This window comes from Cydia fagiglandana, chromosome 1 (genome assembly GCF_963556715.1).
Source record: "Cydia fagiglandana chromosome 1, ilCydFagi1.1, whole genome shotgun sequence".
Classification (NCBI taxonomy): domain Eukaryota; kingdom Metazoa; phylum Arthropoda; class Insecta; order Lepidoptera; family Tortricidae; genus Cydia; species Cydia fagiglandana.
The window spans coordinates 49076-65778 of NC_085932.1; the positions used below are offsets into that span (position 1 = coordinate 49076).

At 44.5% G+C, this 16703-nt stretch overlaps 1 protein-coding gene across 1 annotated transcript in view; it reads right to left on the reverse strand.

The window, feature by feature from the left end:
• Positions 1 to 3309: 3309 nt before the first annotated feature.
• Positions 3310 to 16703, reverse strand: part of LOC134670097 (protein borderless) — a 31109-nt gene continuing 17715 nt past the window's right edge. Inside the window, exons 2-10 of the mRNA XM_063527789.1 lie at positions 12573 to 12798; positions 11332 to 11610; positions 9340 to 9530; positions 7245 to 7463; positions 6351 to 6583; positions 5722 to 5924; positions 5297 to 5434; positions 4912 to 5073; positions 3310 to 3563 (exon numbers count right to left, since the gene is read on the reverse strand). Of these exons, the coding sequence (XP_063383859.1) occupies positions 3310 to 3563; positions 4912 to 5073; positions 5297 to 5434; positions 5722 to 5924; positions 6351 to 6583; positions 7245 to 7463; positions 9340 to 9530; positions 11332 to 11610; positions 12573 to 12798 (1905 nt within the window). The remainder of the gene's footprint in view (positions 3564 to 4911; positions 5074 to 5296; positions 5435 to 5721; positions 5925 to 6350; positions 6584 to 7244; positions 7464 to 9339; positions 9531 to 11331; positions 11611 to 12572; positions 12799 to 16703) is intronic.

The following is a 16703-nucleotide window of genomic DNA, read 5'->3' on the forward strand; positions in this document are numbered from 1 at the left end:
CCTAAAACCTGGCCGGGGATTTTCTCGACAGATTAGTAAAGTTGTCATCAAAATCCGTTCAGCCGTTTTCACGTGATGCGCGTTCAAATAAACAGACAAACAGATAAACAGACAAACAGACAAAAATTCTAAAAACTTTTGGAACGTGTTCTGTTATCGATTCTAAGTATCCCCAGCCAACTTTTTTTCAAATATCTTCCATGTACAGACTTTCGACCGTCTTCAGCTTTATTATATGTATAGATAGGGTTTTCCTGTCATCTATAGGTAAAGACCTATTTTATGTATTTTTTTCAATATTTTCGACCCAGTAGTTTCGGAGATAAAGTGGGGGGAATGGTCATTTTTTGCCTATTTTCTTGAATTACTTCGAAACTGTTAATTCTAAAATTATAAAAAAAAATATGTTTGAGATTCTCACATTGAGCTCTTTCATTTAATATGTAACACGATATAGTTTGAAAAACTTTATTTTTTATTTTCTCATTTACCCCCCAAAAATGGCCCCCATGTTTAAAATTCATTTGTTTACGTTACATGTCCGTCTTTGGGTCACAAACTTACATAAGTGTACCAAATTTCAACTTAATTGGTCCAGTAGTTTCGGAGAAAATAGGCTGTGACAGACGGACAGACAGACAGACAGACAGACTGACAGACAGACAGACAGACGCACGAGTGATCCTATAAGGGTTCCGTTTTTTTCCTTTTGAGGTACGGAACCCTAAAAATAAAGACTTAATCGCATAATACGCCGACAAAGTGCACATAAATAGAAGGTTCAACTCTTAATCTAACCAAATAACTAAACTTTGTACCGGTAAAGATTAAATAAGCACTTCATATGTTGCTCCAAACGTACACTGTTCTTATCTGGGATATAATATTTCCATACAAAATTTCAAATCCAGAAATACGTAAACTTCAAACGCCAGTCACATCCTAACTGGTCGAAAATAAATTTATTACGGGTTGTCATTGCATAGGAAATATACTTGTTAATAAGAAAAAAAATAAGAAAAGGAAGAAATTGCTATATTTCTTATTTTAGACAAAAAATGTGATTTTGTTCATTCACTGGGGGTGTTCATTCACTGGTGGGTTTACCCTATTCTATTTCGATTCGCTTCAAGCGAATGTCGACAGGTACCTACTAAAAAACCGGGCAAGTGCGAGTCGGACTCGCGCACGAAGGGTTCCGTACCATAATGAAAAAAAAAACGGAAAAGAAATGCAAAAAAAAAAACGGTCACCCATCCAAGTACTGACCACGCCCGACGTTGCTTAACTTTGGTCAAAAATCACGTTTGTTGTATGGCAGCCCCATTTAAATCTTTATTTTATTCTGTTTTTAGTATTTGTTGTTACAGCGGCAACAGAAATACATCATCTGTGAAAATTTCAACTGTCTAGCTATCACGGTTCGTGAGATACAGCCTGGTGACAGACAGACGGGCGGACGGACGGACGGACGGACAGCGAAGTCTTAGTAATAGGGTCCCGTTTTACCTTTTGGGTACGGAACCCTAAAAATTAAGATATTTCCGTATACTTATGCGTTTATGGATGGTATCCATGGTAGACGGGGGACTTGAGTCACCAGGAGAAATAAATAAAACATTCCGAGCGATCGTTAGTTGTTGTAGGTATTTGTTCTTAACCTTTATTTACATACATAAAAAAATATACTTATTACCGAGAAATCAAATAACTTACTTAATTTTACTGTGCATATCGTAGGTACATAACGTCTGTAGGTAGCTATGTTATGCAGATCCAACGTGTAGATCTCAATTCACAGACAGAACTATTAGTGAGCTATGATCTTTTATACTAGATATGTCATACACTAACATATCAAGCGAAAAAAATGATGCCAACCAATGCTGCCAACGTCACGGCAGTATTAGTTACAATTTTTTTACAACTTCATACGCAAATTCGTAAAAGAGACGGCACAATTAAAAGAATACCTAAGTGAAAAAGAGGCGGCTAGTGTTTGTCACTTGCGCGTGAATTTGGTAAATCAGTGATGAAACCACTACACCACACGACGGCAAACAGTGAAGATGGCGCGAACCGTAAAACTTTTAAGAAAAAACCTTTTGACAGAAGGTGCAAATCATTTTAATGCAGTTCTATGTAGTAATGTACTCGCTACCGAAGTAAAAAGTTTTCACATTTGTTAGGTTATTATTTTGTGAGAAAATGAAATGCCTGACAATAAATACAAATTTTTTAGTAATCTTTGTATAAACAGCAAAACAGCAATATACCTATTTACTTAATTGACGCGACACGGACAATAATAATCTTTAATTTGCCAATTGTTGTACTTAATTACAAGAAAATTGCGTTCAAGTAAAAAAACTTTAATATTTAAGTTGAAATTTATTTCTCTTATTTGTACGACAAGCACCAAACAATGAATGCAACTTACCATGACGCATCTGCTATGTTAATCTATGTACCGTAGAGTTTCGTATCTTCGCCTGGGTTTTGACACTTTTCTCAAAAAATCTCTCAAATTTATTGACTCTCTCAAATCTCTTACAGTTGGTGCGTCTTTGTCATTCTCGCTGATACGAACATAAACTTATCTCTTTCTATCAGCCGGCGAAAATGGCGGCTGGGTTTATTTAATTCAAGATTAAACAGAAGAAAAGCGGATTATTTCAGCTTTTACTTACGAATGATATGTGACGCCGTCAATTTTTTTGCGCTTCCGCGGATAATTTGAGCATTTCAACATAACGCAGGTCGGCATTTTGTTTATTTGTCGAAAAGTTCTAACCGGTGTACACCTTCGCGCTTGCGTCAAGCAGACTGAGACAAACTTGTCCACATGACACAAGGTGAGTGCTTCAATTTTGGAACGTGTATAACACATCTTGTATAAAAGATCATAGTAAGCTGACTAGGGAACGCTTTGCTTGGAAACAATTTAGAGTAGGTACTACTTAGTTAACACTCGGTTACACTTATGAAAGTTATGAATAAAGCTAACGCTTATGGTAACGCTTATTAATAAAGAGAATTCCACATTATTACACAGATATTATAACGTTTTCGTTTTCATGCGCCTCAACCCCTAATAACACTAAGAGGTACAAATAAATACTTGTTAATACTTTACAGTTTTAATTTAGGAAGATTTAAGCACTTAAACAATCTAAACGATCAAAAAAGTACCTTACCAATAAATGGAGTTAAAAGGAGACCACGAGGAAACATTTTTGACTTTGTAACTCTCTGGCTCATATGTACCTACTTAAAACTACCTAATTGATTTAGTTTAGTGGTGAGTGATCAATATCGTCGCTTGGGAGGCGGCGGCGGCAGCTGCGGCGCGGGTGCGGGGCGGCGCGCGCACGGCAGCCGGCGGCGCAGCAGCACGAGCGCCGCCGCCGCCGCCGCCAGCAGCAGCGCCGCCGCCGCGCAGCCGCCCGCCACGGCGCGCAGCCGCGAGTACGCCGGCACCGACACGCCGGCGCCGCCGCGCGCCCCGCCGGCGCCGCACCTCACCGCGGCCCAGTACCGCGCGCCCTCCTCCACCGAACTCACTGGCGGAAACATTCTGATATCAATATACACATACATAATAATACCCAACAAGCTAAACAATAAAATATTAAATCATCAAACATCATATATATATATGATAAATATATGTATATGGAAAATGATTTTTTTATCTTTGTTTATTATTTTTATATGATTTTGACCCATGTTTTTTTCACTGATACGGTCATTGCGTCAGTTAGTAAACCGCGTCCAGTGCCTGTTTCCGTCCACTTGGCGTAGTTGCTACAAATAATTGTGCCATGCCAAGTGGACGGAAACAGGCACTGAACGGTAAACAGACACAATGACCCTTGTGATAAAATTGTTAAATACTTTTCAAACGATGTCGTCAACGCCATCCAGCCGAGCATAGGCCAAAGGCGTGGCGCCAACCGTCCGAGAATGAATTTTTCTTGATTTCCGAGGCACGTTTTCTCTTTGCTTGTGATACCTAACTTGTGTGTGGTAGCATTGATAGCTATAGTGCGTTTTTGAAGTGAAAACTTGTTTAGCGAAGCTGCGCACTTTTAAGGTGGAGAAAAAAAAACCGGGCAAGTGCGAGTCGGACTCGCGCACGAAGGATTCCGTACCATAAAGCAAAAAAAAAAAACGGAAAAAAATGCAAAAAGAAAACGGTCACCCATCCAAGTACAGACCACGCCCGACGTTGCTTAACTTTGGTCAAACATCACGTTTGATATATGGGAGCCCCACTTAAATCTTTATTTTATTCTGTTTTTAGTATTTGTTGTTATAGCGGGAACAGAGATACATCATCTGTGAAAATTTCAACTATCTAGCTATCACGGTTCGTGAGATACAGCCTGGTGACAGACAGACGGACGGACGGACGGACAGCGAAGTCTTAGTAATAGGGTCCCGTTTTACCCTTTGGGTACGGAACCCTAAAAATGATAAACTCGAGACAGCGTAACGTGATCACGTGACCGTAACGTTTAGATGGCCACTCATTTAGATGACATTTAAATCAATAAAGAAAAACTCAATGACATTACATGAAAAAGGTTCTAATCTTGTACGGGTTGAAATACGAGGATCTCACAGTTACATATATTCTAACTTTATATCACTCAAATATAAATAAAGCTACATCTTGATGAAATCGCTAATAAAACTGAACTCTATAGTCACTATAAGTAGGCGCCGATACCATCAGCGTGTGATACAGCGCCCAGCCTAGCAGGCTTGCGTGACTATCGGCGACGACCTTACCCGATCATCAGGATCACACCCTCTCCAGTCAGTGGTGTACTGGTGGTGGGTGCACCGGCATGCTCTTGGCGGTACCGGCGCAGGTCGCAGCTCGTCCAGCAGACCGTCTCTTACCCAACAGGTGGTCGTGGTGCGTATGCGCGGTGGCCAGGAGCCGACGCCCAGCTTGTTCGTCTCGGTACCAGCGCAGGTCGCAGCGGCCGGGGCCCGCGCCCGCCCAGCGCACCAGCGCCGCCTCGTCCAGCAGCCGCACTGTCACCTCCAGTTGACCTGCACCTACAAACATATTAATCATGGTCTAAAATTTCCCAGTCATCGTCTTTCTGGCATTATCCCGGATTTGCCACAGCTCATAGATGCCTGTGGTCCGCTTAGCAATTTATCCCGAGAATTGGCATAGCCAGAGCCACTAGTTTTTACAGAAAGGAGACCTAGGTCCTGTCCTGTGTCAGCAACCTCCCTGCAACTGGCTCCTGTGTCAGCATTGCCAGCAACCTACCTGCAACTGGCTCCTGTGCCACGTCGCCTGTGTCGGCGATGTCCTCCTCGAGCTCGTCCTCGCCCGCGGTGGCAGCTCCGTCGCTCGTCTCCGTTACGGCTGCCACGAACGCCGCTTCGCTTTCGTCAACGTCGGGATCTGAAAACAACATCATATTCATCAAATTTATATCAATATTGTCGTACAATGTTCCGCCAAAAGATCTGAAGTTTAGTTTTCCGAAAGCATTATTTTTCTCTTACTAAATACACAAGCTATAAATTCAGCCGATATCTGTGGTGTTGTCTCATGCGGAACACAGTGAAGCCCTCGTTAAATTGCGATTTCTATTGAGTCCCATTATGAAGCTTTTTTCGTCGGCGGAGAGGCTATAACGCAGCCTCGGCCTGTACGCATTTGGTACGAGCCACGAGGTAGTCGCTTACCTAGGGTGGTGACGAAAAGGGGCTTGCTGAACAGTCCATCGCCCAGGCTGTCAGTGGCCAGCACGCGCAGCTCGTGCGGGGTGGAAGCCCGGAGGTTAGTAAGCGAGGCCTCGGTGACGCCGCGCGACAGCAGCCGCAGCGTGCGCCACTCGTGCGCCGCGCGCTCGCGGTACCACACCGTGTACTCCGCGTCCACGCCGCGTCTGTGTCAATTTGAGTTTGTACTGAACTAGAGCAGCCCAACGGTACATGCTCAAAGATCCCCTCGACGGCCGCTCATGCACTGCCCTTAATAGCTAACACCCCAATGGTTGATGTTCATAATGATAAGCAGGTAAAACCAAATCTTAAATGAATGTCTAAGACATTTCAACCATTACCATTGTTTCCGGCTTCTGTCTAAGTAAATTGGTAAAATGATTTCAATTGAAAAACTCCGAGTATTTCATAATTCGCCAAACTACGATATAAGTAGGTACTTTAAAAGTTTATTCAGTTCAGAGTTATCTCATCTCTGAAAAGGACTCAAACCTTAAAATTTTTTAAGAGCACAGCAACACTAGTTTAAAAAAGGTGTATATTTAAATGTCTAGAGGTGACCAAATTCAAGATTATTTGACCGTCACTACCTGCCAGGCACCCAGGCGAGCTGTATAGCGTGGGCGGTGGCGCGCGCGGTCAGGTTGTAGGGCGCTCGTGGCGGCAGGTTCTCGATGAGCAGCTCGGTCTCGGCGCTGACGTCGGCCGCCTCATTGCTGACGGTGCAGATCAGCACGCCCCGGTCCTCCTCCGCCACAGCGCTGATGCTCAGCTTGCCCTCTTCCAGTGTGAAGCGCTCCTCCGGCAGGGGTGCTCCGTCATTCTGCGAGAAGCGCAGGCTTACGTCATACAATACTCACATGCTATTATTCTTCTTCTTTCTTGTGGGTCCCTTTACGCAATCCCCAAAAAACAGGGGTACCAACAGCCCTAACCATCGCGTCCCTCGTACTATTTATATGTTTACATAAGATGTATTCAGGCGGTGATCTTTTGCTGAACTCAAGATCACAACCAGGCCGCGTAGCCAAGATGCCAATCGCTAACGCTCCGTAGCGATCGAAAAGCAACTGTCACTGTCACACTAATGTGGAAGAGTGATAGAGATACATAATGCTTTTCGTTGTCGAAGCGATAGCGATTGTAACCTTGGCTAGGCGGCCAGATTTTTCTACCCAAAGATTTGCCTACACAAAGGCATATTAGGCATATAGGCATATTCTGGGCGCGTTGCTTGGATAAACAGTGATAATGATAAGCTACGAAGCCGGTCGTCACTAATATCATTGAAGGTGATCGATCGAAAATACAGCTGGAGCCCAATGACCCGATCCGAGTTCAGTCACACTCACTCATGGTCCACGATGACCTCCACTCGACGACGGATAGAACGAGATGGTGACAGATTATCAATGAAAAGTCGTGTTCTAGAGGAGACCACGACCCACGGTAATTAGGGAAATAGATATAGTAGGTGGACTCACGCGGCTCCAAATGACGCGGGGCGGGTCGTGGTGCGGCTGGTGCGCGGCGGCGCAGGGCAGCGCGAGCGGCTGGCCGAGGCGCGCCAGGTACAGCGGCTGCGGCCGCGTGAGCAGCACGGGCGGCCGCTGCACGCGCACGCGCACGCGCGGCGACGGGCCCGAGGAGCCCAGCGCGTTGTACGCCGTGCACGAGTACTGGCCCTCGTGCGACTCGTCCACCTACAAACATTATCATCATCATCATGGTCAAGCTTGTAACTTGTAAACTGCTTTGCTGTCAAGTACAATGAACAAGTAAGAATGGGCGAGTAATTTTGTAGTCTTCAAAGTAGGGACTGATTTTACCTACGTATACTTTAAGCCAGCAGTTGAAGGGGGTCTGACAGGGACGAACAGGAAGTCGTCGTCGTCATTCAGTGGAGTTTGGTACGCGTTGTTGCTTTTCTTTTTTTTTTTTTTATTATGCATGGGTTTACTCATGGCCACAGACTAGCCGAGGCGTAGACGTGGCCTACGATGGAGCGAGCTCGCCCAGAAGGTGCCTGTTCACTCTTGATTTGAAGGTTGCCGGGTTATAAGAGCACGGAAATATAGACGCCGGCAAGGAATTCCACTCCTTGGCAGTGCGCATAAGGAAAGTAGAAGCAAAGCGCTTCGTGCGAATTGGCGGAATATCTACCAAGTAAGGATGGAAACCGGCCGTGCGTCTAAAAGTCCGATGGTAAAATGGGGACGGTGGAATGAGCTCGTGTAGCTCTTGGGCACACTCCCCGAAGTGCAACCTGTAGAATACCGACAGGCTGGCGACTTTCCGCCGATGGGCCAAAGTCTGAAGCTTAGCCGTTAGCTTCTTGTCGCCAATCATCCTCCTGGCTCTGCGCTCCACTGAGTCCAAAGCGGCGAGTTGGTATTTAGCTGAGCCATCCCACAGGTGGCTGCAATACTCCATACACGACCGGACTTGAGCTTTGTAAAGTGTTAGAAGCTGTCCAGGTGTGAAGTATCGCTTCAACTTATTTAGGACGCCCAGCTTTCTGGCCGCAGTTTGTGCTTTAGACTCAATGAAGCTGCCGAAGCCGAGGACTGAACTCAGCTCCATGCCGAGGAGTTCCAGGCTGTCGGTAATAGGTACAGATGCACCCCGGAAAGAAGGAGTCAGGTCGAATGGACTCCGTTTTGCGGAAAATAGACACGCCTGCGTTTTGGAGGCATTGAACGTGACCAGATTGTCATCACCCCACTGGGAAACGAGACTAAGGGTCAAGTTCATTCGCTCAACCATGGCCTCTCTCTGTGAACGTATATCCTCCCTGCTGTCCCCTGCACTAGCCAAATATCTCTCAACAACCGTACTGTCATCTGCATAACCTACAATGCTGGGTTGCAGCATGTCGATAATGTGGAGCAGGAAAAGGGTTGCGGAGAGAACAGACTCCTGAGGAACACCGGCGTCAATGGCCATGAGGTCCGAAGAGCAGCCATCAATAACTACTCTGATCGACCGTTCACTCAAGAAATCAGATAGCCAGCTACAAAAATCAGCAGGGATGCCGTAAGCAGGAAGCTTGCTAAGGAGACTTGCGTGCCAAACCCTGTCAAAGGCCTTCGAGATGTCCAGTGAAACAGCAAGCGCTTCACCGTTCCTCTCGATGGCCTCGCCGCAGCAGTGCGTGACATACGCTAAAAGATCCCCAGTAGACCGACCTCGGCGAAAGCCATATTGACGGTCACTGAGCAGATCATTTGCTTCGAGGTATGCCAGCAGTTTGCCGTTAAGTACCCTTTCCATGACTTTACAGAGCATGGAGGTAATGGCGATTGGTCGGTAATTGCAGGGATCAGCACGACTACCCTTCTTGGGTACTGGCTGCACGTTTGCAAGCTTCCAGGATTTCGGCACCGCTGCTGTTGCCGTTGCTGTTGGAACTTGAGTCATTCCGTACACACCTAATATTTCCTCTATTGAACAGTAGACTGCTGCTGCGACTGTAGCAGTCGGACGTTGTAGGGGCTGAAAAGAAAACCTTCCACCTCCCATCGCAGGTAAAAAAAGGAGGTTGTTAGTGATGGAGGCCATTGGGAAGTTGGCACTCACTCTATTGAACAGCAGACTGCCGTTGCGGCTGTAGAAGACGCCGGGCACGTTGTAGGGGTCGAACAGGAAGCCATCCTTCTCCCAGCGCAGGTTGGTGAGCGGCGGGTTCGCGCTGAAGTGGCAGTCCAGGCTCGCTGGCTTGCCCAGTGGCAAGTAACGTTCGTCGGGCGCGTACACTACCTTTGCTTTGTCTGAAACAAAAATGTAAATTTTTGGTACATATACTAGTAGTTCGCCCCGAACTGTGAACTCGCGGTTCGCCAAAAAGATCAATTGAATGCATTGCTACTTAGCCCGAGATGGGCATTTCGTAATTTTTGATTCCTGATTCCACGATTACTTGAAATTACTTTGTAATCTGATTACCGATACCCAGATTACTTTGTAATCTAACAATACCGAATTACAAAGTACGATTCCATTTGAGGAATCAGGAATCAATTTTCGAATACTACAATTACTAGTAATTGGAATCAATGTAGATTCCTCATTACGGGAATATATTACTTGACTCCTTTCAGATTACATTTCGTACTACTATCAAAAGTACAATTCGATAGTAGATATAGATGTTGTTGACTTACTAGGATGCATCTACCTATACCTTATTTGAAACAGGTGTGTAGATTTCGAAAATGATGATCATGTCCAATAAAACGACATCCATGACGACTTTTATGACATACTACAAAGCCGCCATTTTGGATTCCAAAATGATCATCATTTTCGAAATCAGGGCCGCCTAAAACCTATAAAGTGACATCCATGACGACTTTTATGACATAGTGCATGGCCGCCATCTTGGATTCCAAAATAGTCATCATTTTGGAAATCTGAGCCCCCCAAAACCTATAAAACGACATCCTTACGACATAGTGCATGGCCGCCATTTTTGAATCCAAAATGGTCATAATTTTTGAAATCTGTGCCCCCTAAAACCTATAAATCGACACCCATGACGACTTTTATGACATAGTGCATGACCGCCATTTTGCAATCCGAAATGGTCATCATTTTCGAAATCTGCGCCCCCCAAAACCTATAAAACGACATCCATGACGACTTTTATGACATAGTGCATGGCCGCCATATTGGAATTCAAAAAGGTCATCATTTTCGAAATCTGTGCCCCCAAAAACCTATAAAACGACACCCATGACGACTTTTATGACATAGTGCATGGCCGCCATTTTGCAATCCATAATGGTCATCATTTTCGAAATCTGCGCCCTCCAAAACCTATAAAACGACATCCATGACGTCTTTTATGACATAGTGCATGGCCGCCATATTGGAATTTAAAAAAGGTCATCATTTTCGAAATCTGTGCCCCCTAAAACCTATAAAACGACACCCATGACGACTTTTATGACATAATGCATGGCCGCCATTTTGCAATCCATAATGGTCATCATTTTCGAAATCTGCGCCCTCCAAAACCTATAAAACGACATCCATGACGACTTTTATAACATAGTGCATGACCGCCATCTTATAATCCAAAATGGTCCATCATTATGAAATCTGCGCCCCCCAAAACCTATAAAACGACATCCATGACGACTTTTATGACATAGTGCATGGCCGCCATATTGGAATTCAAAAAGGTCATCATTTTCGAAATCTGTGCCCCCTAAAACCTATAAAGCGACACCCATGACGACTTTTATAACATAGTGCATGGCCGCCATTTTGCAATCCATAATGGTCATCATTTTCGAAATCTGCCGCGTGTCCGAAGTCGAATGTAAGAACGTCGCTTCGCTCGCTCGTTCGATTATATATTTAAATAAATACATTTTCTAGACATGAAGATGCCCTATTTATAAGAAATATACGCGATGAAACGTAAACGTAATAAAGTAGTAGACTTGGACCGCCTTTTAATTTGAGGACGGCTGCGTAGCCCATCTTCTCCGGCTTTTGGAAGAATGATTACAATTGGCGGGCAGCGAGCCAATTACCATTGACGGGGTACTAGCTGGCACTTACACTGCACGTCGAGGTAGGCCTCGGCGGTCTGGTGGCGGTCCTCGTGCTGCACGCTGCACTCGTAGAGGCCGGCGTCGGCGGCGAGCGCGTCCGGCAGCACCAGCGAGCCGTTGGCGGGCAGCTCGATCCGCGCGGCCAGGTCGCTCAGCTCGGACAGCGGCTGCCCGTCGCGGCTCCACACGACCACCGCATCCGGTTCCTTGGCGCCGCACTCCAGCTCCGCCCGCTCGCCCTCCACCACTGTCACGTTTACCGGCGGCGCTGCTATCACTGTGCCGCCTGCAAAGTATACCAGCACATTTAGTAGACGGTCTACTTGCCTTATATCGTCGACAGCGTAATTCATAACCAGCGCCATCGAACGCAATCGAGTGAGGATATAAAGGCGCCATCTTCAGCGACTGAAATAACCAGCGGTTTACACAACCTTGCCAAGTGCACACACAACAAACAATTCCAAAAGAGGCATTTGAACCTAAAATAGGTATTTGGTTAGTTCGGTTTGGTTTGGCTTCAGTTGGATGAACCATTAATTTAGACAGTCATGCTCTGGTGGCTGCCTTTCATCTCACAACGAAACTCGCCGGACAAAAGGAGTGCCCGCAACAATTACTGTACCTACGACGTCACTGCGAAGCTGTGTGTTGTCGATGTTGAGAAGAGCTAGGCTACTTTGTCATGTTTGTCTTTGTCTTGTAAGTTGTAAGGTCATTGTCATAGTTACTAAGATAAATATCTTAGGCCTACTAAGGGTTTACTTTTGCTACTTGATAAGCTAAGCTACGGCAAGCCACATTAGCCACATAAATTCCTTTTTTATTGCTTAATTGTGCCTCCGGTACGTTTGCCGACCATTGTCAAGCATGTAACCCTTCGTAACGGAAAAACGGAATTCCGGTGATAACGGTCGCCTTGAAAAACATTTCCTTGATAATAGAGTTGCATAGAAACCTGTTTGCAAGAACCGTACGATATATCGATTATCGAATGCGAAACGTGCTAGATCCCGAAGCTAGTGGTTAGTGAAGTTAGTAACTCACTGGCCACGTCGAGGTAATAGTAGAAGGTGCCGTTGTTGCGCGCGGGCGGGCTGCGGTTTGGGAAGGACAGGCGCGGTGACGACACGTCGAGGCTGCACTCACCGTCCACGTCGAGGTAGTAGAAGGTGCCGTTGTTGCGCGCGGGCGGGCTGCGGTTGGGGGAGGACAGGCGCGGTGCCGACACGTCGAGGCTGCACTCACCGTCCACGTCGAGGTAGTAGAAGGTGCCGTTGTTGCGCGCGGGCGGGCTGCGGTTGGGGAAGGAGACGCGGCAGCGGAAGAGGCCGGCGTCGGACTCGCGCACGGAGGACACGTTGAGGCTGCCGCCGCCCAGCGCGCCGCCCGCCACGCGCCGCGCGCGCCCGCTCCAGCGCTCGCCCACCGCCGGCGACTCCCAGCCGCTTAGCCACGATAACACCATCTCACCCTGCAATCAAACAACGCAATATTTTAAATTGGTAGTCGAGCTGTAGGGTGAACTGCTTCCAAATCTGAGCTGATGTGAAAATACTTAAGCCCCCATTCGCACGGGAGCTTTTTCAACGCGCGTTAAAAAAGCGCTTGAACGACACAAAGGGGTCATCCATTATTACGTCACACCAATTTCTAGGTTTTTTGACCCCTCCCCCCCCTTGTCACACTTGGTCACATTTGGCAAACCCCTCCCCCCCTAGTGTGACGTCACATTTTTTCTACGAAATCGCCAAATCGAATTAAGTAAGTACCTAAGTATTATTAATATTTTATCAAAATATTTTTGACGATATAAATATTAGTAATTTTATAACCCAAAACTGCTTAGGAAAGAAAATTAAACGATTAAAAACTATTTTCGTTTTAAAAACTTGTTATTTAAATGTACAGCGAACTAAATAATTTAAATAAATTTTCGGTTACTGATGAAGTTAAAGTGACGTCACAAAGTTTGTGTCTCCCCCCTCCCCCATGTCACAATATGTCACATTTTCTTGACCCCCTCCCTCCCCCTAAACGTGTGACGTAATTAATGGATGACCCCAAATGGATAACCATTAATGTATTCACACGATAGCGGTGGCGCTTTTATCAAGCGTTGTTGGATTTTCGACTTTAAGCCTTGGTCATCGAATTTAGAGTGCGGACAGATTCAAGCGCTTTTTTAACGCGCGTTGAAAAAGCTCATACTCATACTCATACTCATAATCTTTATTGCATATCACATTGTATCTTAACCTATTACATAGAATTGTGTACAACATGACACCCTGTAGGGCACAGCAAACAGTTTATTCAAGAGGAGATCGAGTTTTTTGTACAATTAGATTAAGTATATTAGTGATTATATATGTTTATTAGGTATATTATTTATTATATAGGTGCTTTATTAATTGCAGTTATTGGTCGTGAAAAAATTCATTTAAAGTATAGTAAGCTTTTTCTATTAAGTGATCTTTTAGTTTTTTAAAGAATTCATTGTCGGACTTGGTATTATTTATTTCGTTACTAATTTTATTGAATATTTTTATTGCCATTGAGTTAGGACTTTTTGAATGTAGTTTGAGTTTTGAGGGGATAACCTGCACCAGCTTATTTTGAAACCTACTGGCGTAACGCCGAGGGATATCTGAATGTTTGGTATACAATTGAGGGTATTTTTTTACAAATTTACATGTTTCTAAAATGTATATTGATGTTAGGGTAAGTATTTTTAGATCTATGAAGTATGTCTTACTACTTTCCGGTATATTTATGTTAGCCAAGATTCGAACACATTTTTTTTGTAATATAAATAGGCTTTCCACATCTGTGCTATTCCCCCATAGAATGACACCATAGGTAAGCCAAGCATGGGCATATGAATAGTAAGCTGTTAAGGCGGTGTTGAGGTCGCATGCTTTTTTTAATTCGCGTAAGGCATACGTGAACTGGGACAATTTCGTTTTTATTTTTGCTACATGCGCTTTCCAGTTAACGTTGCAGTCAACTTCAAAACCTAGAAGAGGCGCGGTTTCTACACATTCTAATTTTATATTTCTGAAGGTAAAATTAATATCAAGGGGTGTTTTTTGATAAGGTCGAAACTGTAAGATTTTTGTTTTTGAAAAATTTACTTCCAAATTTTACTTCCAAGCTTTCGTGCGAATGGGCCCCCCACTTTTAAGTATATGAAATGAAGTCAATAAACCATGTGAAACAAAAACATGTGTTTCAAAATAAGCTGGTGCAGGTTATCCCCTCAAAACTTAAACTACATTCAAAAAGTCCTAACTCAATGGCAATAAAAATATTCAATAAAATTAGTAACGAAATAAATAATACCAAGTCCGACACTGAATTCTTTAAAAAACTAAAAGATCACTTAATTGAAAAAGCTTACTATAATTTAAAGGAATGTTTTCACGACCAATAATTGCAATTAATAAAGCACCTATACAATAAATAATATGTATAATAAACATATATAATCATCACTAATATACTTAATCTAATTATCTTGTACGTAAAACTCGATCTCCTCTTGAATAAACTGTTTGCTGTGCCCTACAGGGTGTCATGTTGTAGACAATTCTATGTAATAGGTTAAGATACAATGTGATATGCAATAAAGATTATGAGTATGAGTATGAGTAACCCTTCTCCCCTTCCCATTACGTAAAAGGTAGCCATCAGTGAGACGAAAGCGACATTTGCAAGCCTATTTGTAGAAACTGGCGCTGATTGTCACAAAGTGGTCCCAAGCACATCTTATGGAATGTCCCACATTAATCCTAGCGGCAGCCCTTTGAATATTTTTTCTCCACAAGATACCTAAGAGCCCATAATCGAACATTATCTAGAGCAGCGGTTCTCAAACTTTTTTGGTGACGGAACTCTTTCGGCAAGCGAAATATTTGACGGAACCCCAAATTAAAAATTGTCGTTCATCACTGTGGACCAGATATACCTATAGAAGAGCTGGTTTTTTTCTTATTATTACAAGTATATTTAAGCGGAACCCCAACAGAGGCTTTGCGGAACCCTAGGGTTCCGCGGAACACACTTTGAGAATGGCTGATCTAGAGAGCTAAGCTTGATCACGTTGCAATTGTTGCGAAAGGGGCGAATGAAGAAAGGCTGATCAGTAGAGCGATTATCAACGATCCCGAGCCGTGACCGCAACTTATGTTACGTACATCCCAACTATCCCAAGGCCTCGGCCAGACGGGGCTTTAAGAGCGAGAGCGAACTAAAAAAACCTTCGTAACGCGAATCGACACAAGTCGCGATTATGATTAAGAGAGTGCATGGTGGTTTCGAGGATGCTACAATACCTAAGTACGTAGGTAAGTAAAGGGAGTTGAGTTGAGAGAGCTTGGCGGTGGCGGCTCCCAGTCCCAGCCAGTCTTAAAGGCCGGCACTCGAGACAATAGTCTCGTTAGGTGTTAATGGGCTAATGAGGGCGCGCTGCCGCGGGAGTGCGTAAAGTGGACGATTGCCGCGCATCCCACGCGCACCGCCCTACTGCACTGCATACCAAATACACAATGAAACTAAGCAACAGTAGTGAAAACGGGTCACGTTGTGAGAATTTACAGACTGTGTACTCGTACCTCTACGTTTTCCGTTTGATCATTGCTCTTGAGTGTAGGTATGTCAACTTCATTTAGTGTACTTCCCTGTGGAACTTATACAAATTGTTCCTAGATAATAGACAGACCAAAAAAGAAGTACTTATTCGGTTTTATATATCAAAACTCAACGACGCAAGTTGTAAACAACAGATTGCAAGCTTGATGACGAGAGTGACCTTTGACAGATTTAGCTGATCATTGGTAGACCTTGTCCTTTTGCAATAAGGTATACGAATAGTGAGTGAACAGTGCTGACGATGGTAGACGGTGGACACGCGCGCATTGTCTTGTGATTGCTGTTGCTTGCTATTTATAGCGCACAGGGAAGTGCCCCGACGCCCCGTGCGCTAAGTGCCCGGCCCGTGCTCGAAGGAGGTCTGTGCCGTGCCTATAGGTCACGCGTCTCACGGGTTTTTGATTTCAGCCGGTCCGTCAAACTCTGCAAATTGCTCTCGATTGGATGACGAGTTGTGAACGGCTGTTAGCGCTGCGGGCTCATTATTCACTTACGTGCATCTTCGGCAGATAATTTCGTCGCTAACTGTCAATCGCACTTGAGATGGCACTCCATTTTTGTGCATTTCTAATTCTTTTCGCAACCTCTCGCTCTGAAGAATTTTAGTCTGAAGTTACGTTGCCAAAATAAAATGTAATTTGCTCATGCTGCTCTTTCCAAAACCGACCATTCCTTTTTATAACCTTTGGAAAAGGTCATTGTGTAGAAGTTGTTAGGTTCGTAATG